This window comes from Muscardinus avellanarius (assembly GCF_963383645.1).
Source record: "Muscardinus avellanarius genome assembly, chromosome: X".
NCBI lineage: Eukaryota > Metazoa > Chordata > Mammalia > Rodentia > Gliridae > Muscardinus > Muscardinus avellanarius.
In genome coordinates, this window is record NC_137792.1 from 71,310,796 (window position 1) to 71,333,906 (window position 23,111).

General features: G+C 37.9%; 1 protein-coding gene and 1 pseudogene across 5 annotated transcripts in view; one reads left to right on the forward strand and one right to left on the reverse strand.

Annotated features, from left to right (window-relative positions):
- The window catches only part of LOC308279160 (integrator complex subunit 6-like), a gene marked incomplete at both ends in the record, with an annotated part of 68,567 nt that overhangs the window by 39,605 nt on the left and 5,851 nt on the right, over positions 1–23,111 (reverse strand). For all 4 annotated transcript variants that reach the window (XM_080719148.1, XM_080719149.1, XM_080719147.1 and 1 more), the window contains 4 exons: positions 5,974–6,102; positions 6,545–6,728; positions 6,954–7,043; positions 7,850–7,999. In XM_080719148.1, the coding sequence (XP_080575274.1) occupies positions 5,974–6,102; positions 6,545–6,728; positions 6,954–7,043; positions 7,850–7,999 (553 nt within the window). The remainder of the gene's footprint in view (positions 1–5,973; positions 6,103–6,544; positions 6,729–6,953; positions 7,044–7,849; positions 8,000–23,111) is intronic.
- Positions 10,804–11,195, forward strand: LOC308278557 (small ribosomal subunit protein eS24-like; annotated as a pseudogene). The gene has a single exon. The product of its transcript is annotated as a small ribosomal subunit protein eS24-like (transcript).

The window sequence follows — 23,111 nt, forward strand, 5'->3', positions numbered from 1 at the left end:
TAAAAAAGAGAAATTCATCGGGCGTAATACCACGCTTGTAATCCCAGCACTTGGGAGGCTGAGACAGGAGGATTGCACAGGTTCGAAGCCAGTCTCAGCTACTTAGTGAGGCTCTCAGCAACTTTGTGAGACCCTGTTTCCAAATAAAATCTTAAAAAAAGATCTCGGAGTATATAGCCCGGAAGTAGAAAGCACCTTGGTTCCACCCCCAGTACCACCAAAAAAAAAAAAAAAGAACACTGAAAGCACTGAAAGAAGAAAAAATGATGCTACTAGGATTTCTATCTACCTTTTCTAATTCAACAACCCTACTATGAAAATATTTAATTATGTGGAAAATTTAAGTTTCATGAGACTCAGATATATAAACACACCAATACCCTAGTTATTTTTCGAGAATACAATGACCAAATTGGGTAAATAAAATCAATTTTTCCACAATACAGTCTTAATACTTCTGAAATCTGACAAAATAGCTAACAAATTCCATTTACATGAAAAGGTATTCTATACTGAATAGTTAGAACCAATAACCACAAAGGCGCCGGGTGTGGTGGCGCACGCTTGTAATCCCAGCATTTGGGAGGCTGAGACCGGAGGATCACGGTTCGCGGACAGCCTCGGCTACTTAGTGAGGCCCTCTGCAACTCAGTGAGACCTGGTTTCAAAATAAAGAATAAAAAATAGGGCAGGGGGTGTAGCTCGGAGGTTGAATGCCCCTGGGTTCCATCCCCAGACCCGCAAAAAAAAAAAAAAAACACACACACAAAGGCAAAAAAGAACTATCCAAATCCATTTGAAAGTAGAAGGAATGTTGATGATATAACCTTATATGTGTAGTTGGTGCGGTGGGGAACATAAAGCAAATATACCAAGGTTATTGTGGTTTAATTCACTATGGTTTCCCCACTCATCATTAAAATTCCACGGAAATTAAGAATTGTGTAATGCTGAATGCATTTTAATTGTTTAAACCTGCCTATTTCATTTGTCCCCTGCAAACAGGCAGAATGACATGACATTCAATGTCATAATTTGTTAATCTAAATGATATTTGTAAAATAGACGTTTAATGACTCAAATCTCATTTTCCTTAAATTACAGGCCATTTAATTTTTTAATTTTAGCATTATTTTAATAAGTAAATACTTTTATACCAGGAGACTTACTGGGGTCCATTGGGCTCTAGGGAGAACGTGTAATGGTTCTGGAGAACCCCTCTAAATTTGAGCTTGCAATTCTGGGTATGTACATTTTCCTGAGGATAGGGTCTACCATTTTCATCGGAATCTGAAAGATTTAGAACTCTGGACAAAGTAGAACTGGAGCTAGAAAGGAAATGTGAGCTACTTACCTAACAGCAACTCACACCAAGATTTCCACATGGAAGTTTGCAGATAACTTTAAGGTAATAAACACAAATTTATAGACTGGGCAGCAATTTCTAGTTATATAACATGCCTTCCCAATGTGATTAATTTAAAATAGGCTGTAAGGCCTCCCTCTTATTATATAATGAGTGTTCTTAATTTAGGTGTCCAGGAAAAATACTAAAATTATACATAAAATTTTCCTTGTGATCTATGTCTATTTTTCTTGAGAAAGAACTCTATTTTTCCAACACCTTCTCAAAGGGATCCAGGAATGCAAGGAAATAAAAGGAAATCAGAAACCACAGGATCCATTGCTTCAGAGAGAAATGTGTCCCTTTAGGCCCTGTGCACCTGACCCTTTTGATCTTAGCCAAGGCAATTAAAATGTATGGAGTAGATTAGACAAGTACCATGGTAAAATGTGTGTGAATGACAAGTATCTTATGCATGTGTGTGAAATACATGAATAAGGAAAAGTAATAACCTAAAATAAACTAAGAATGTCCTGCAATGCATTATATGGTAAGATTTAGTTTTATGAGCCCTTTGAAATCCATATGCATTCAAGTGGTTATATACTTTCACAAAACATCTATATTAACTATGGTTAATGTCCCTTATGCAAAAGTAGCCCTGATTTTATGTATTTCTAGGTGTCAAACTTTCTGTAAAATCCCATTTGAAGAGAAAAAGCTTTATATATCTCCCATCCAAGTACTAACCAGGCCTGACCTTGCTTAGCTTCTGAGATCAGACGAGATCAGGTGCATTTAGGGTGATATGGCCATAGGCAACAAATGAATGGATTACAAAACTGTGGAATATGTACACAATGGAATTTTACTCAGCCATAAAGAAAAACACAATTATATCATTTACAGGGAAATGGATAGAACTGGAGAACCTTATGCTAAGTGAGATTAGTCAGTCACAAAAAATAAGAAATAGGATGCTTTCCCTATTATGTGGAAGCTAGGGAGAAAATGGGTTATAGGTGGAACTCTAGACAAAGAAGGAGATACTATAGATGAGCAAATAAGGTGACCTAACTGAGGAGATCGGAGGGGAGGAAGAGGGAAACTCTCTAAAGGACATGATGTACTTAAACAAACATATCAAAGTCAATCACTAAGCCAAGCATGGGAAGGAGGGAGGGAGAGGGAATGGGGCGGGAATTGGGTAAGGGCTAATTGGGTGATGTGTGCATGTATGTCTCCACCATCTTTTATCCCATTAAGACGTATGACTACGATGACTTCCGGGAAGATGGCGACCGAGAAGAGCGGGGCTTAAGAGTCCCCCTAACAACCAATCTCCATTACCACAAAAAGAGCGCCTTTCATAGCCAGAAAACACCATCACCAGAAAAACAAAAAAACCACCAGGCTCCAGAGAGAAAGCGGATTGAGAACAGAGCTCAGGGCCACAGAGGAGACACACGCGCCCGAGGACGCGGCAGCAGCGCCATACTGCCGGCGGCAGCGGCGAACTCAGCGGACGGCTACAGCAAGCCGAGGTGAGCCGATGCGGAACAGCCAGGCGGGATCTTTCGGCGCAGACAGCATTTAAAGCTCCCAGTGGCTGAGCTCAGCACACGCTGCAGGGATTCAGAGTGGAAACCAAAACCAGAGAAGAAAAAATACGCCAGCCTCATGGCCGAGGGCGTGGCAGAGGCGCCATATTGCCACTGGCGGCGGCAGCAGCAGTGAATTCACCGAGTCCAGTACAGCGACATCTACGTACTCAAGAACAGTGAGTCAAATTGCGGGCCACAGAGGAGAAATCCCAGTATTGTGCCTCCTGGGACTTGACCCAGTGAGGGAGTGGTGGTGGCAGAGATATCACACCATAAGAGAGCGTGCAACCTGGCACCCCCCATAGTTTAAAGCAGCCTCTATCAACTCCCTGGGTCGGAGACTCTGTGATACAACCCAGTAAAGGAGTAGTAGGGTCTGAGATAATACAGACTCGAGATCCAGAGCACCTTAAGTGAAGCCATAGTGACCCAAGGGAAGAACCCAGAGAAGGCACAAACCTCCGAAATCATGGGAAAGAGGAATAACACTGAAGTAATGAATGTGCACAACCCCACAACATCAGAACCTGATAAAACAGAAAATCAGAGATTTCTAGAAGATCAAATCAGGAAAATAACTGTAGAAATAATAGAGGTGCTTCGAAAAGAACTCAGAGAGAGCCAAAAAGAGATAAAGGATGCAATTAATGAAGTAAAGGCCTCAATTCAAAGCACAAACAACCGATTAGACCACATGGAGAACAGAATCTCGCTCTTAGAAGATGAGCAATCCAAAAATGAAGGCATAGTTTCTAATCTAGAAAAAGATATCCAACAGCAGGAATCTGACATTGAAGAAATATGGGCCCATCTTAAGAGAGCTAACCTAAGAATAATTGGAATAGAGGAGGGAAAAGAAAGTGATACCAAAGGGATCAACAATCTCTTCAAGGAAGTAATAGCAGAAAATTTTCCAAATATAGAGCAAGAGGTTGATACACAGATCCAGGAAACTTATAGAACTCCCTTTAGACAGGATCCGAGAAGAGGATCCCCACGCCATATAATTGTCAAAATGACCAATGTGGAAGCCAAGCAGAGAATCTTAAAGGCAACAAAAACAAAGGGCCAACTGACATTCAGAGGCAAACCAATTAGAATCACTCCAGACTTCCCAAACCAAGTCATGAGAGCCAGAAGGGCTTGGAGTAACATATTCCAAACTCTGAAAGAAAACAACTTCCAGCCAAAAATTTCCTATCCAGCAAAACTTTCTATCAAACTAGATGGAGAAATAAGAAGCTTCCATGACAAACAGAAACTGAAGGAATTTATGTCTTCAAAACCAGCGCTAGAGAAAATACTCAAAGAGATTAACTACAAAGAAGAAATAGGTAACACTCACCAGAACCAGAGAAACAAGAGTTTCCATCCAACAGACAACTAAGATTGGTTATCTGTGGAGATTCATTATTTATGTTAGTCTTTTACCTATCTCTAAATTGTATTGTTTGCCTTTATTGTTGTTAATTTTTAGGATTTCTAGTTGGAATATTAATATACCTTCAGATATAGCATTTGGAAATATTTTATCCCATTCTATTAGTAACTTTTAACTCTGTTTACATTGTCTTTGGATATACAATATTTTCTTTTATTTTTTAGGGAGTTTGTATATTCTTCTGTTGCCTGTGCCATTGAAATCATATCCAAGAAATCACTGCCAATTTCAATGTTGTGAGGTTTTATGACCCAGATTTTCTCCTAAAAGTTTATAGTCTTAAGATTTATATTTAGGTCTTTTATCTAGTTTGAGTTAATACTTGTATGTGGATTAGGTAAGGGTCCAATTTTATTCTTTTCCATGTAATTATTATTTTTCAACAATACTTAGTTAAAAGATTATTATTCCCACCACCAAATCTTCGTGGAAACCTTGTCAAAAATAACTTGACAATATAGGGAAGAAGTTAGCTCTAGGCTTGTATTTAACTCCAATGGTCTATATATCTGCCTTTAGAACAGTACTACACTGTTTCAATTATTGTAGCTTTATATGGTTTGAAATCAGAAAATATACATCTTCTAGCTTTGTTTTTGCTTCGAGATTGTTTTGGGTATCTAGAGTCCATATTCCATATCAGGATAGATTTTTTTCTGAAAAATAAATATATGATAGTTTCACCTAAAAAAAAGAAAAAAATATTCTCTGGTAAGAAAAAAAGCAAAAAGAAATATTGAAATGTTATCTTTAAGTCATCAAAAGCTTGGTATCAGACAAATGAAACTGTTATGTGAGATTATCATTTTTAATTTTGGATCAATTGCTATAATACTAGATGTCAACTACTAAGCCAAGCATAGGAGGGGGGGATAGGGAGAGAACGGGGTGGGGATCGGGTGGGGGCTGACTGGGCATTGTGTGCATGTATGTCTACAAAAGTATGTATCCCACTATGATGAATGAATACAGTGCACCAATAAAAATAAATATGAAAAAAAAAAGTAAAAAAAAAAAATAAAAAAAAAAGACGTATGACTACAATGCACCAATAAAAAATAAAAAAAAAAACTGACCAGGAATATATTAGGGTAGTACCTTATGGAAAATTCTAAGTTCCTAGATAAACATTCACAAACTCTGCTGTGATATAGTAATTAACACAGACCCTGTTTCAAAATAAAAGGGCTAGCACCATCTTCATGAATATAATGGTGGGTATCCCCACCTATCAAAATAAAATGGTTAGGGTTGTAGCTCAGAGGTAAATCATCCCTGGGCTTAATCCCCCGTACCAAACAAACAAAAACACTGGGACCAGCGAGTATAAAATAGGCTTGGAAAATGAGCAATTTTCTTGGGGACTTTTGACATGAAATTAAAATTGTTAGAATCTGGTCACCTGACGCATATGTAGATAACTAATATATGCTAGAAGTTGGAAGTGTGTAACCACTCAAATGTATTTGGATAATGAAGGCTGTCTCAATTATCACTTGTTTAGTATTTCAAGAATGTCAGATAAACTTTTCTGTACAAAATGTTAAAGTTTGGAAAAAAAAAAACAAAGTTATCTACCATACCTTCTCCAGGAAGAAGTGGATCTGGTCCCGTTTTTTCAAAATTAATAACTACACCACTCTGAACTTTTTGAACTAGAGATTCTAAACATTGATTCAACATCCTTTGTGTTCTAACACAGTAGGAGCGACCTATACCAGAGAGAAAAACAAATAGCACAAATCTGATTAAAGAAAATACTATTTCATTATATGAACATTTGAAATCCTAAAACGTAATTTCTAATAATTGTAACACACTGACAGCAAATATAATACCATTGATGAGCTTAAGCAGTATATTTAAAAAAAAAATTGTGGTAATAGGGATGGAACCCGGGTGCTTTCTACTTAGAACTCTGGGCTACACTCCCAGACCTATTTTATATAAGTTGCTGAGAGCCTCACTAAGTAGCTGAGGCTGGCTTCAAACCTGTGAGATCTTCCTGTGTCTTCCTCCTAAGTACTGGGATTACAAGTGTGCACCACCACACCTGGCAATTTAAAATATTTTGAAGGCTAGATAAGGCATTGAATGAGACTATACTCTGCTGCCCCCAATTTTTCTTTCAAAAAGATGAAACTTAGCCAATACCTCCTGTGACTTCACACATCTGTGTGATGGCCGATTCATCAGTTGGCACACTCCCTAGTTGCTCTGGTTCAGTAGAAGCCACTCCAGGCAATCGCAACACCAGGGCAAATAACCTTTGATCCCAACGAAAAGGTTCTTTGGTTAGTTCACTTCCAGGCAGAGGAGAGTTCAAAGGAAGATGAAGCTGATAAGGCAAAATTTGAAAAGGTTCATCATAACAACCTATATAAAAATGAAGAAAGAGTCAAAAGGTTCTTTCATGGAACAATAAAATTAAGCAATCTCTCCAGGATTACCAAGATGGGAGAATTGTCCAAATTTGACTTTAAACCAGAAATACATGCCTCCCACAGAATTAGCTGCATGTTCTCTGACACTGAAATGAAACTTGAAAAAAATTAAATCTCACCTCTTCTTGAATGCAAGAAGTACTTGTTAACTTGTTTCCATCTGTGATGGTAATTAAAATAGACGGTTCTAAAAAAAATGGATTTCTTCCCTAAAATACATTTAAAAAGCATTAGAGCTGGGTAAAGTAATAAAATTATATTTAAATTTCCACATTTGCCTTGCCAATAAGCTCTCAAATTAATGGTAAAATTTGCCTAGATAAGTAAGAATAGAAAGATTAGCGATTGAAATGGATAGGAATCAAAAGAACAATTCTCAAAGAGATAACACTTGTATAAACTGAGAAATTCTTATAATTAAGGAACTTCATGAGCCAAAACATTCAAAACACTTTTCTCTCACTGATTTCCAGTAATAAAAAATAATGATATTAAAGGGATTGTAATGGCAGTATCACCCACACTCCTGGGTCCATTCACCTAAGTAAAAATCCTGGCACACATAGTGGCAATAGCAACACTTTGAGCAATGGGGGGTGTCTCTGGAGAAGCTGAGCAGTTTTTGGAAGAGAAAAGAATAATAGTAGCAGCAACAACTGCTTTTCTGACTTCCTCTTATTCTAGAGCTTTTTCACTATGTGGGGAGAGGAGAGGGGGGTTAAAGATGTAGAAAGTTTCTTTTCAACAATCTTGTCCCAGTATTTCTCAGCAATTTATTCATCACATTCTCAGATATCTAATGATTTTGTTGTAGGCAGATTATACTATTGTATTATCAAGCCACATTCAAGAACCAAAAAACAGTTTTTTTTTAAAGCTATGCATTTAATATGTATATGAGCCTCTTTTTAGAGGAAGTAAAATATATTAGATATCTTGGTAACCATGTCCGATTGTGAATGCTTACCCCAAGTCACCAAAATAAATTAGCTATACTCACTCAATTTTTTTTTACCTGTCCATAATTGTCTATTCCAGATATTAATCTATTGAGGTTTAACAAATCAAATGAGGATCTTAGAGCCTGACCAAGAGTAGTCAGTCCAGAAGCCTGTAGATTTTTTAGTTCACTCATGAATGTTGCATGATTTTCCTTCCAACCAGCCTGAAAACCAAACATTTACAAAGAAATTTCTGATTATAAAATGAGCAATAGTACTAAACAGCAAGTATTAAACCTCTGGCTAACAAATTAGTCACTCCTTAACCTAATCCTATTCTGTATCTTGACTTATTGAATAGAACTAAAGCAAGCAGTTTGAGGAAGTTCTGGTAGCTTTAATGATCAAGAGCAAACTCTAGCAATCTTAACTCAAGCATATGCATTCATCCATTATGGCAGGAGGGCTTTGGCTCAAGAAGTCCAGATTTCTATTCAGGCTCAACCAAACCTACCCAAACACCTCAGTTACCTTAGCTGATGAGAAGCATGGAGTAAGAGGAGAGTAAGGAGCAGTTACTTTTAAAATGCATTATCCTCTGGCAGGATGTGGTGATGCATGCTTATAATTCCCAGTACTTGGGAGACTGAGACAGGAGGATCGCAGATTTGAAGACAGCCTCAGCAATTTAGTGATGCCCTCTGCAACTTACTGAGACCCTGCTTCAAAATAAAAAATAAAATAGGGCTGGTGATGAAGCTTGGAGGTAGTGTCCCTGGGTTCAATCCCCAGCACCACAAAATAGTGTGTTATCTTCAATAGAGACAAGTGATTAGCTATTGAGTATCTGATCTACATGAATTCTGCTAACCAAAATTCTTCCTCCCAAGCAATTATTTTGAAATCAAAGTAAAAAGGATCTATAAGAATAGAGCCACGTGGTGGTGCATGCTTGTAATCCTAGCATTTGGGAGCCGGAGACGGGAGGATTGCAGATGGCCTCAGCTATTTAGGGAGGCACTTTGTAACTCAGGGAGACCCTGTTTCAAAAATAAAAGACTAAAAAATAGGGTTGGGGGTGTAGCTTGGTGGTAGAATGCCCCTGGGTTCCATTCCCAGTACTGCCAAAAAAAAAAAAGAAAAGAAAGAAAAAGTAAAAAGAAAAGAAAGAATAAAGCCACACTTATTTGGAAAAATGTTTTGGCACCATCAATTATTCAGAAAGCCCCAAATCTAGAATAAGGGGAAAAAGGAAAGAAATAACAACAGCAACAACAAAATTGGGGCAAATAAGCAGGATCCTCTAGGCACTATTAGCATCCATGAATAGCAGCAACGATCCAAAGACCCAAGGTTAACATCCAGCATGCTGTAATGGATTGGTCTATAGAATAGAAAGAAGGAAAAAATTGTACTTCTGGCTAGTGATGGCTATCAGAACAAATCAACACAAAAATTCAAGAAAAAAAAAGCAAAGGAAGATGGTAATTATCACTAATTCACAGGAGTGGGCCAGCAAAGGTGAAGGCAGATGGCACAGCTTAGCAATATGATGGACTCACGGGCCACCTGAGCCTTGGTAACCCTAAAGACAGCAGGGTGATATATGCTGAAGGATGAAGTTACTGCAACTAGGCCAGTACAGATGGAGATGGACAGCAAGGACAAATAACACTGAACTGTGCTAACCAATTTAAATTTTACACTTAGCTAAAGGCACATATCCATTACCTATACAAGTACAACATTTTTTTTCTAGTTTCATGGTCTTCTAAAGCACCAAGATATATGGAGGGAATATTAAGGCTGTTAGGAAGTGACCAATGGGAAGATGGAACACTGAGAAAGTCTAAAGATCAAGAGACTCACTGATGTGAAGGATCATCCAAGGAGAGAGAATTGAGTTCATAAAAGAATAGGAACTATTGGAGAACTAGGTACAATAATCATTGTTCTGGGTGCAGAGCAAGAGGCATGTTAGATATGGTCACTTGGGCTCTGAGTGTAAAGGGCTTTATACACCATGCTCAGTAGTTTGGATTTTATATGTCAGCTCTGGAATGAACATGGAGTTTTTAATTATGGGACTGGTGTGATGGCATCTGTGTTTAAGCAAGATGATTCTGCCCGGAGTTGGAGGCTAAATTGTGGGGTTGAGGGGAGGCTAAAGCTTGAGGTACAAAAACTGGTTTGGAGACTACTGCAGTAGCTTAAGAAATCCAAATTTAGGGCAGTGAGGACAGAGAGGAAGTTGCAGATTAAAGAAGCATTTAAGAGATGGAGTTGTAAGGATTTAGTAGTTAGCTAGAGGGGTAGGTGAGGGAGAAAGTGTCAGACATTAGATTGGCATTTCTGATTTGGGCACATTTATGAATGGTGGGGTTCTTTACCCAGAAGCCATTTTATAAAGCTGACTTTTAGGGGCATTAATATATTTAGTAATGCTACTTCCACACGGTAAATTTATGGTTATTATTATATTAATGTTCAACCTAAAGGGCCACTTGATAGTCCTGGGTAAGAGTAAAAATATCTTAGTGGACTATTTGGTTTGATAAGACATTGGACATTACTTTATAACTCACTATTATTTAAAGTGATGCCCTGGTTGTTAGTAGTCATATCCATTATCTTTCAGAATAGTTTAATTTTTCCTTTATAAGGTGGATTGAAAGCATTTTATGAATAGTTACAACATCTGGATTTCTGACATTCTGTTTTTAGGTATATTCTGACCCTTTGCAACAAATTGGACATATGAGAAATTTGTAAATCTCCTAACTCAGTACTAGTATGGTTCACATTTACTAATCAAATCGTTGAGTTTCTTAGTAGTGGTCCAGTCCCTATTTTAAAATAAAAACTAAATGTTCTTTTATCTACTTTTCAAAATTCTGAAGGAAAAGAAAAGGTTCACAGGTTAAATATCTAGAAAATTTATTAATATGACAAGTATCTTCCAAGAAGGATTATTATAAAGAGATAATACTGTTTTTCCTAACTGGCTTTTTGAGGTTCTGTTACCACCATGAATGGCACAGTAACAATCAGGCCCAGGAAATCCATGACCAACTGAGTATTTCAGAGGAAGCTAATGGTTATTGATACACTTCACCCTGGGAAGGCAACAGTGCCTAAGATGGGAATTCAGGAAAAATTAGCTAAAATGTACAAGATAACACCAAATGTTATCTTTGTATTTGGATTCAGGTTCCATTTTGGTGGTGACAAGACAACTGGCTTTGGCATGATTCATGGTTCCTTGAATTATGCAAGGAAAAATGAACCCAAACATAGACTGGCAAGACATAGCCTGTATTAAAAGAAAAAGACCTCAAGAAAACAGCGAAAGGAACATTAGAATGAAAAAAGGAAACTGCAAAGGCCAGTGTTGGTGCTGGCAAAAACCCAAAGGAGTAAAGTTTCTGCAATGACTTATTCCCAGTGAATGTGCGAGTTTTTCACGAGGATTAATCTAAAAAATTCAAAAAATAAATATATAGCAAGAGAAAGTGAACATTTATACTAATCTTAATTTAGTGCATAAAGCGATTTCAAATTCAGGCCAGTTAATTAGCTATATATATTTTATATTGGGGATTTGGACACACGGCCTCTCACATGGTAATCATGTACTCTACTACTCAGGGATATCTCCAGCCCCTACTTTATCAATTTAATATGGCCCTTTCTTTTAAATTAATTTACTTCAAAGAAATCCTAATCTCATATTAGGGAAACTGCTTTATTCCTGAAAATAACTTTCATAGATTCTTGAACAACTATAAAAGATTATAAAACTCTTTCACACTTCACAGTGGCTTGGGACAACCCTATAAAATAGGCATGACATTACTAGCACTATTTTAGAAAACAGGGGAGAAGTGAGACTTTGATATATCTTGTTTGTTGAAGTGACAGTAGTGACAACTCACATTCTATAACTGCAGTATCTGATTAAGTGGCCCTTACCCATATATTACCACAGAACACTTGAAATGTGCTTAGTCTGAATCAAGATGTGATGTAAGCATAGAATAGATTAGCCACGTGTGGTAGCACATGCCTGTAATCATAGTATTTGGGAGGCTGAGACAGAAGAATCACAGGTTCGAGGACAGTCTCAGCAAGTAAGACCCTGAACAACTTAGTGAGACCCTATTTCAAAATTAAAAGAAAAAATAAAAAGGGTGGAAGGAGGGGTATCACAGAGGTAGAATGCCCCTGGGTCCAATTCCTAGTATCAACAACAATAAAAAGAATACAAATGGATTTTTTGTGCTCCTGAGGATTGAACACAGGGCCTCATACATGCTAGGCTCTACAACCACTCTCCCCACAATGAAAATAATCTTATTATTCATTTTTATATTTGATTACCTGTTGAAATGATTGATTCTGTTTTGGATATCCTAAGTTAAAAATATGTAAGTTTCACCTGTTTTTTTTTAGTTTACAATGTGACTATTGGAATATTGTAAATTATGTATGGCTGACATTACATTTCTATTGGACATTGACATTTTAGACTAACGGTACCTAAAGGTCAGGCAAGAGTGCTTGGCCTTGAGGCAGCAGACAACGGAGTCACTATAGGTTCCATGGCAGGGGGAAAATTGCATAAAAGCAATGTCTCAGAATATTAATCTTGTAGTAACTTGTAAGACAAACTGGAGGAAGGAGATACTAGTCAAAGAAGGGAGGTAGGAGGTTTGAATAGTAATCCAGGCTTATGGGAATGGAGGGAGGCATGAATTAAGATGAGAATAGAGAAGGTATTAAGTAAGAAACATTTGAAAGAAACAAGATAGGACTTGGTGAAAGAGCAGGAGTCATACTCAGGAAAGAGAATAAAAGATGATGAGGACAAAGATTTAAGACAAAGGGCTAACCTGGGAAAGGTAAAATCTTAAGGATTATCTTCATGGGTCCAACTTTTAAAATCTTTCATAGGTAAAATGATGATGATAATGAATAATGATAGATTATGAGTGCCTATATGCTAGGAACTCACTTTTGTTAAGCACAGCTTTCATAAACACATTTCTCATCTGGGCCTCATAAATACCCTCTAAGTAGGTGATGTCCATTTTATGGATGATGACACTGAGGCTCAGCAAGTCTAAGCAATTTGTCCAGGTCAAACAACTGCACCTTTATATAAATTGCACATATGTACCCCATAATTCTGTACCTTGCAATAATTTAAACAAGTCTGACTTACAGAAAGTTAAGTACCTCCTGTCTTTAAAAAAATGTTAATTTGGGCCAGGTTTAAATTTTTATAGTTAACTAAAAAGTCATTTCATACTAATAGAAAAATAGTTTCTCCTCCTTTTTTTTTTTTTTGGTGATACTGGGGTTCCTGGAAGCCCTTCTACCTCCGGGCTACACTCCCAGACCTATTTTTGCATTTTTATTTGGAAACAGGGTCTCCTAAGCCAGCGCGCGGGGCTAGCTTCGAACCTGCGCAATCCTCCTGTCTCTGCCTCCCAAGCGCGGGGATTACAAGCGTGCGCCACCACGCCCGGCACTTTTCTCCTTTTTTTTATACAGGGGATTGAACCCAGGAGATGTCTACCTCTGAGCTAAGCTCCCAGGTCTTTTTATTCTTTTAAATTTTTGAAACAGGGTCTTGCAAAGTGCTGAGGCTGACCTAGAACCTGCGATCCTCCTGTCTCAGCCTCCCAAACTACTGGGATTACAGGTGTGAACCACACTGCCTTGCATATATGGGCCTTTTAGACTGTCAGTGACCTAGGTTCTGGTCTCAACTCTATTTTGTTAACCAATGGTCATTTACTCTCCCTTCGTGTCACCACAGAAGAATGAATTCGCACCCCTTTGCTCAGAATAGCAACCAGAAGTATGTCCTCATTTTTCTCTTCCTACCTGACTGGCAGGTTTGGGGTCAGAAAATTGGCATGCTGATTCTCTCTAGGCCTGTTGCTGAATCCCCCTTTTTGATTTTCAGGTATATTCTCTGACATGTGGTGCTTATGAGGTACATTCAGCCCCTATAACAGACCCACAGGGAAGGTCGGTCAATACATAAACTACTTGGAAACTTTTTGTGAACACATATTTAGGCTATATCCTCAGGTCTAGCTTTTTACCTGCAATATAGCTGTTACTTAGAACTCTGGCTAGTTCTCGTGCCATTTTTTCTCCATTGGTTTTAAATAGAGGAGGTTAAAGAAGATGTGTGACTTAACTGGCTTCCCCAAACCTCAGCTTTCTAATACTTGTCCTTTGTTAACTTCTTACTTTGACCAGACCATTTCTATGAATCAATGATTTTTATTTTTTTTTACTTTTAGAAAAATAGAGGAACTCTTTCACCATCAAAATCTTGCCAGGAACTATAAAGAAGTAAAAGGGGTAAAAGCACAACAACTGTCCTTGAAAAGAATGTGGGAGTAGTTTAGAGCCCTTTCTGAAAACTCCTGCTCTATTTCTAAAGATCATTTGTAATCCTTTTCCAGAGTATTTAGTGACCTTGCTTGATGATGATGTATAATGAGGATGTTTAATAAACATGTTATTAATTTCCTTGTAACTGATATTTAGGGTAGCTGTCATGACCCACAGAAGTACCTCTTATAAATTGTATGTAAATCGAGCATTTGTAATTTAAATAATAATTGAATAATGAAGATTCTAGGGCAGTAGCTAGTCAAAGAGACTGGCAGTGAATCTAACCAAAGACAAAAAAAAAAAGAATCATTATATATTACGGATTGTGATGAGCCAGGCTCTCTCATGGCAGTGGGGGAACTTCTCTTTGGAGGCACCACTTTCTGTATTCCCAACTTAGTGAGGAACCACTGCACTGACCCATTTGGAGCATACTTGCCCCTTGATTATTTGGAGATTCCCCTGAATAGTGGTGCAGTCCAGCACAAGTCTTCCTAGCTTCTTAGTATTCCTAGCTTGTTAGTAAAGCCTTCATGATCAATAACATGTGTTACTGATGTCAAGAGAGACAATACATGCCACCTTCCCTCCAATAAATTTTTATCTTTTATTAAAGAAAATAAAATCAGCCTTATAATATTTGCCCTTCATAAGCCTATATCAGAGGGTTATTCTGAATCCTGGGCTCCTTTCTAGATGGTTACAAAGTAGATGATTAATGGATTTGAGTATTTTCCCAGATGTCCCAAGTTAAGGCCAAAGCACCTAAATTTAGCAGGGCTATCAGTTCTCTTGTTGAAAGACAAACTATTTTCCTTTTTCCACGTGATCTCCATAAGTTTGGAGGGAACTTGCCCTGCAACAGTCCAGACAGTTGGAACACATCATTTCAACAGTATTTTTTAATGGACTTACTTCTTCTATTTAACATTCTAGCACCTTTGTCATCACAAACCGTTCCTGTGTTGGGTAAACTGATGAAGAAGATGGTATGATATGCAAAAGAAGAAGCCCTGCTTCTCCAATAAATTCTGTCTCCCAGGTAGACAAATAACTTTTTTCTCTTGGTTGCTGCCTTTAACCTTATGCTGAATATGTATGCAAAGTAAAATTTTTCAATATCAAGATTTTCTTCTCACCATTAAAATGGACTCCAATGCTGACAGATAGACAAGGTTTATCTGCCCTCTTAAGCAGCAGAACACTGTGACAGCTGAATCACCTTTAAAAGTTAGAATATTTTTCAAATTATGTTTGCAACTGGCATACCTATAAAAGAGGTTGTTAATATCATGAATTACATATTGGAAGAAGCTGTATCATTACAAAAACTGAAACTGGCTTGCTTCAAAACTTCTTCTTGCATTCTGTTTTCTGACCCTGTCTGACACAATTTTTCCTTTCTTCCTCTAGCAATTTGGCCTGATTTTCCTTTTTTGTGTGGTTTCTTAATCAACTGGAGGTACTGATATACTTTCAGACCCAAAGAAAACATTTGATTAGTCTGAGGTTTATGTGTGCTAGTATAGTTCTTCCGTAAAAAATGTTTGTTTTAAGAATATCCATTTCTCTTGGATTTTCTTTTGTCAGATTTATGTCCCTAAGTGCTCTGTACTCATGGTAAACCAAGTCCAGTTCATTATACTTGAATAAATGAGTTTTCTCCTTGAGAACTCTGAATGCTACCACTCTGTAGTTCAATTTCTAGCCACATAGTCAAAGAAATACCACCAATCAAGATCACAAAAAAGAAGTCTATGGTGGCACATGCTTGTTATCACAGGTTGGAGGACAGCCTTAGAAACTTGGTGAGGCCCTCAGGAAATTAGCAAGCCTTGTTTCAAAACAAAAAAAAATAAAAACTAAAAAAGGCTGGTGGTGTAGCTCCAACATAGAATACCCGTGTGTTCAATCCTCAGTAATACACACACACACACACACACACACACACACACACACGTCTAGCTTACTCAAGTCACCTACTTTAAAAAAGAAATACTTAAGAAATTGACCCACAAATATATTGCAGAAACTTGTTTGACAGTCTGTGTCATGCTGAATTGTTTTTTTCAGCAAATTGCTAACGACTCATAGGACCATATATTTCAAGTGAACCAGGCAAAGAAGTGATTCACATCTTTATTCCTCAGACACAGTTCACCATCTTGCTTTAAATATATATATATATATATATATATATATATATATATATTTGCAGTATTGGGGATTGAACCCAATGGCATTCTACCTCGGCCCTATTTTTTAAAATATTATTTACTTTGAAACAGGGTCTAAGTTTCAGAGGGCCTTACTAAGTACCACAGGCTGGCCACAAACCTGTAATCCTCTGGTCTCATCCTCCCAAGTACTGGGATGACAAGCATGAGCCACCACACCCAGCTTGAAATAGTATTGGTTTTTTTAATGGCTAAACAATCATAAAGATTAATGTAGGAAATTTTCAAAATATATTTATGAGGTATTCAGGTTTTTGTGTGTGTGTTGTACATGGTACTTGGGGTTAAACCCAGAGGCATTCTACCCCTGAACTACACCTCCAGCCCTTTTTTGAGTCTTTATTCTTTATTTTTTTTTATTCTCCGTGGTAGAATGCTTGCCTAGAATGTTCAAGACCCTAGGTTTAAACACCACAAAGAAAAACAAATTTCTTCCCCAGACTCAGACCATTTCAACTGTAGCCATCAACCAATATGCACTCTCAGAAAAAAATGGTACTGTGCAGTTTACATGCATATTAGTTTAAATTTTGGCTTCTAATAGGAGACATTTTAAGCCAGGTGTGGTGGCACAAGCTTGTAATCCCAGCATTCCAGAGGCTGAAACCGGAAGATCATGGTTCAAGGACAGCATTAGCTACTTAGCAAGGCCCTTCACAACTCAGTGAGACCCTGTTTTAAAAAAATAAAAGACTAAAAAATAGGGTTGGGGGTATAGCTCGAAGGTAGAATGCCCATGGGTTCAATCCCCAGTAACGCAAAAAAAAGGAGACATTTTATAAACACATATACAAAATAAAAATTTAAAGAGGCATTGGAAAAAACACACACATGAATAGAAATGAGACTAAGCCACCCAAATATAGCATAAAAAGTTAAGCATAGTAAACACAGTAGCAAAGTGGCAACTTATAATCTCTCTCTCTCTCTCTCTCTCTCTCTCTCTCTCTCTCTGTGTGTTGTGTGTGTGTGTGTGTGTGTGCGCGCGCGCGCGCGCGCTCACGTGCTGGAGATTGAACACAGGACCATGCACATGTAAGCACTGAGCTACATCCCCAGCCTGTCCATTTATGCCATTCTAGACTTTTCTAGCATTCCCTCCCAGACTCTATTTTAAAAATCCCCTCAAATTTTATGAGTTGTTTTTTACCTGATAAAAGTAACATATTCATTGTTTAAAAATCCCATCAGAAAGATGAAATTAATTTATCTGTTCACCAAACCCTCACTGTTACCCCTCTGAAGTAACTATTGATAGAGCTCTGTCTTGAACATTTATTTAACTGTTAAGATCAAACAAAAACATCAATAAGATGAAGTGACAATAACCAATTTAACCACTAAGTGTGTGATAGAGCACATTGAGCACACCTAGGAACTCTTTTAAAATGTAAAGTAATTTGGAAATCAGCCTGAATTATGAGTCTCAATTATCCCACTTCCTGCCTTTTCATTCTACAATTCTTTTCTGTACCTTTTCTGGAATAAACCCTGGAAGTAATCCTGTCAAATCCTTTCATTTAAAGGACAAGGAAACTGACACCATGAAAGGTTAAGTGACTTGCTCTGGGTCTTGTGGGTAATTAGTAGCAGACTCCAGTCTTCAGCCCTCCAGTCTAGCATTTACAAAGCTGCTGAAGTAGCACAACTTACCAATTATAAGGTGTGATCAATCAGACAGGATGTACTGTGACCACTTTTTAAAAGTACCCAGCAATTGCCTAAATCTTCCAGCATACAGCTCAAAACAATCATTATGAAATGGAGTTTATGATGTCTATATAGTTAGGTAAGATTTCAAGAAAAGTAGAAAATTTGCTCTGTACACCATAAGCATTCTCATTTAAGAAATAAAATGAGAGGGAGACCAAATTTTCCAGTGTTGTGGCTGCATTAAGTGTTAAGTATTCTTCCCAGAATCCTATAATCTACTACCTAGTTATGCAGGCTCTCTTCCATAGAGACAGAAATTCATGAGAGATGGGTTTCTTATTAAATAGAAGTGCCTCCAGGCAACTTTAGCCCAATTTAAATCTAAATATCCTAGTCTAGTTCAGGGTAAACAACCACTGAAGGTCATGTTCCAACTCCCTCCCGCATTCCTTCTATAACTTCTCATCATTACAATAGCATTTTAAAGCACCTTCAAGTCACACCCCTAATGGAATGTTTTCACTTGACTTTTTTTCCTCTCTGAGGCCTTCAGCTGGCTGGGACTGAATCTCTTTTTTCTTTGTTAACTAATGTTCTAAGGGCTGCCATCAGGAGTGGGGGACAGATTCAGGGGTAGAAACAGGTCTGGCTGAAGTGTAAGACCAAAATGATGTGAAGTAAGTTTATACAGACACATAGAGCAGATTTCAAAGCTCTGAATAGCAGGCTGAGCTATTTAGAGTTGGCCCCATCAATATGGGAAGTCTTGAAGGTTTGTGGAGAGGGTGATATGATGAATCAGAATTTTTAGAAAATGAGAAGTTGGTATGAGTGGAGAGTAGAGAGGTACATGGGGGACCAATTAAAAGTTTCGTACAATGGCCAAAGAATAAAAACCCGAGGACCTGGTTAAAGTAATGGCAGTAGAGATTGAGTTGAAGGAACATGCTTCTCTAGTGATCACTCAGTGATTGAGTTGGTGGCATCTCCATTTCATTGCTGAAATCCACCTTCTACTTGAGACCATATAACTGAACAGGAGGAGAGTAGAAAGCTCTCTGGCTATGACAGATATGTGGCTAGAGGAGAGAATGGAAAACCTGGATGAAATAAGGGCCATATGGAGGCACATTCTGATACGTAAAACTCTAAAAGTTAGTGCAGTATATCCAAGCCTTAAAAAAAGCCATGTATGGTGGTGCACACTTGTAATCTCAGTGAGACAAGAGGATTGCAGGTTCATGGCCAACTTCAACTACTTAGTGAGGCCCTCTGCAACTTAGTAAGATCCTGGTTTAACATAAAGAAAAAAAATGGGGCTGGGGGTATAGCTCAGAGGTAGAATGCCTATGGGTCCAATACTGTAAAACAAACAAACAAGCAAACAAACAAAAAAACATACTTCTACTTTAGCCTGAGATGGATTAAAAAACAAAAACAAAGAAACAACATGTCTTCTGTGGCATACATGAAATGTCTTTCTTTTTCACAAAGGAATAACATTTCATAGGAGATTAATAAAGTGAAGATGACATATCTCGTGCTCATTGGATTACCCTGTTGCTTTTATAAGTCTACCACTCTTTTCTATAGGGCCTACTCAGCCTAGCTAGCTACTAGGCTCCTCCCCTTTACTCCCCAGCACAAATGTATTATCTTAAGCTCCATCAACTCAACTTCAACAACTCCGCATCTGCCCTGAGTAGGGGCATAACTGTGGAATGTCAAAGGCTGAAGTGTTTTGCAAATAAATGCAAAATGATACCCACCCAGAAATAGCCAAAGAAATAACACTAGCAGTCATCATTTTTATCCATTGAGTGCATCCGTGGTAACAAGCACTGCTATGTTAACTGCACCTATAAATAAGAGCATGATGATTGTTTCTGGAAAATAATGGTTCCGGGATATATTTCACCATGAGAAAATACCTGCGAAATGTTATCAAAAGAAAAATTCTATCACAATTTATAGGAAAAGTGAGGTGGTTAATTACTGGAATAGAGAAAAATCTGGGATCACTTGTGTTACTTAATCTCTCTGGGCCCCAGATAAAGCTGTTCCTTATCTATTAATTGGTGATAATAATAGTACCTATGACATAGGCTAACTGGGAAGATAAACTAAACACTTTCTGCTCTTTGGCACAGTGCCCTCTACATAAGCATTACTCAATAAATGTCAGCTGCTATTATTAGAAAGCAATTATATTATTATTCGTTATTATAAGGAAGCAGATATAAGTCAGCTCATTTCTGAGATACAGGGTATGCTATAAAAGCCAGATAACACCTTCGACTATAAGATGGGATTCAAAAGGCTCCAAAACTAGGGCTTTGAATTGGTTCTCTTTGGCACTGGCATTTGAACTCAGGGCCTTTCAAATGTTAGCCAAGCACACTGCCACTGGGTACATCCTCAGCTTCTCTTCACCTCTTATATGTGGCTATTCATTAGAATACTTGTCCTTCTGTCCAGCCTCACAATTAGACATTGGTATTAATCCCTTACATAGGATTCATTATAGTAACAAAAATCACAAGTATGCATCCCTGGAAACCCCACTAGAAAGTTGGCTACCACCAGCATTAAGAACCCTGGGAGCCTTCCTGTCTGGTATACCTCCCCCTCCTCTTAATGCTATTGATTACTTCCCATGATAAGACAAGTGCTCAGGGAACATAAAAAAAGCCTTCAGTGATAGCAATGCTACAAACTCCCTTTTGTTCCTCAGGTTTTTATACTATGCCAAGATCTCTACCCAACATTTACTGAAAATTACACCTCCTGAAAAGTCTTGGGCAAAATAGTTATGTAAATCAATAAAGGATATGCTACATTTTTCTAATAACATTGAAATCCTGAAACATTTAGTGTCACAAACTGGCACATGTTATAAACAGAATTCTGAATTACCACAGTTAAATTAGTTCACAGACATATTCTGTTGTACTTGGCACAGTAAAAAAAAAAAAAAAAAAAAAAAAAAAAAAAAAACCTTCTAACCCAACCAGTTAGATCAGCAACTGATCCAAAAGTTTAAGCAACCAAACTGGTTTTCAGTACAAATAAGAATGGGATGCTTTCATATTTTGCCCCAGGGGAAAGGGTTATCAAGCCTTCAATTATAAACTGTATGATAACCTTTCATGCATAAATGAGTCCTTCATGGAAGTGTTCATTTTAAACAGAACTTTGAAAGAATTCTCCTTCAGAAACAATCTTTAGGGCACGAACATCAGAAACTATCTTCAGAAAAAATATAGACCAACACTGTTGTCTAACAGAAATGTTGCAAGCCTTATATATAACTTTCTTTTTCCAAGCAGTCACATTAAAAAGGTAAAAGGTGGTCATGGTGGCACACACCTGCAGTGCAAGATACTTGGGATAGTGAAGCAGGAGGATCACTTGAGCCCAGATGTTTGTGGTCAGCCTGGGCAACATAGTGAGACTTTGAGTCACAAAAAAGTAAAAAATAAGAAAAGGGCCAAATTTAATAATATAACTTATTTAACCCAATATTTCCAAAACACTATGTCGTTCATTGTTCGGTGTAGCATCCACTTATATCCTCATCCCTCCCTGGAAGCACTAGGCCACAGGGAATTGTGAAGAAGGGGAAGGATTTTTTTTTTTTTTTTTTTTTTTTTTGCGAGTCTGGGGATGGAAGCCAAGGACATTTGACCTCCAAGCTACACCCCCTGCCCTATTTTTTATTCTTTTATTTTTTGTGGGTCTGGCGATGGAACCCAGGGGCATTTTTTTATTCTTTACTTTGAAACTGGGTCTGAGTTGCAGAGGGCCTCACTAAGCAGCTGAGCTTAGTAATCCGCGAACTGCGATCCTCCGGTCTCAGCCACCTGAATGCAGTGATTACAAGCGTGCGCCACCATGCCCGGCTTGATTTATTTTTAACAAATCAAGTTGGAATCTCAAACTCATTTACCAGTAGAAATAATAATAAAAATAATTTTTTTCAGGATCTAGGAATCAAACCCAGGGTCTCTGAGCATGCCAGGAAATTGCTTTAGCACTGAGCTATATCTTTACCACTGATCTATATCCCCAGTGCACAAATGTTCTTCGGCTAAGTGACCATTACGGGTTAAAATGAGGAGCAAGGTATCGGAAGTTAATCACCATTTCCAATCTTGTATCCAAGAGATAATGTGTTCCAGGCTCCTAACACACATACAAAATGTCTGCCTCGATCTCTCATTTACATTCACTGGGTCAAGGGGAACCAGTGGCCAGGTTTATAAAGTTTCTCATTTAAGCACTTGAATAAATACATTCCTTTTTTCACCTGGCTTCTACCCCCTAAGAGAGTTCTTCTATCTGCCCCCTTCCTAAAAAGTGTATTTCTACCCAAGATGTGTAACAGCTGCCTTGACTGGTTACTGTGAAACTGAGATCTCTATGTTCTAACCAGTTTGAAGTATCTTCCTGAAGCAAAGGCAAACTGAAAAGGAAAATATTTGTCCTCCCCCTTCCCTGAGCCCTGCTGCCTGTTCCCCATCTCAACACCAAGGTTAATGCTTTTACTAATGCAAAACTAAGCAACTTCAACTGCATCTCCTAGGTCCCCTCCCCCACCTTTCCTTCTCCCCTCTCATTCCCTCTCAAGAGGTGTGGTATAATATCCAAAAAAGCATGTAGACAACAAAACTTGCCCTACTTTTCTTCAAATCAATCAAAATACTCATCTCAGAAGAAATGCATAAACTCTAGCCTATAAACTTCAAAGCCATTTGCTGTATAGTCTGAACTAATTACAGTCTTTACCAGATAAACTAAATTGTGTGTATATGTATGTGTTTTACTGGGGATTGAGCTCAGGGACATTCTACCTCCAAGCCACATCCCTGCCTTATTTATTTATTTATTTATTTATTTTACAGTACTGGGATTGGAAGGGGGGAGTCTACCTTTGAGCGACACCCCCAGCCCTATTTTTTAATCTTTATTTTTTATTCTTTATGTTTTAAATATTTATTTTATTTTATCTTATTGGTGCTCTATAGTC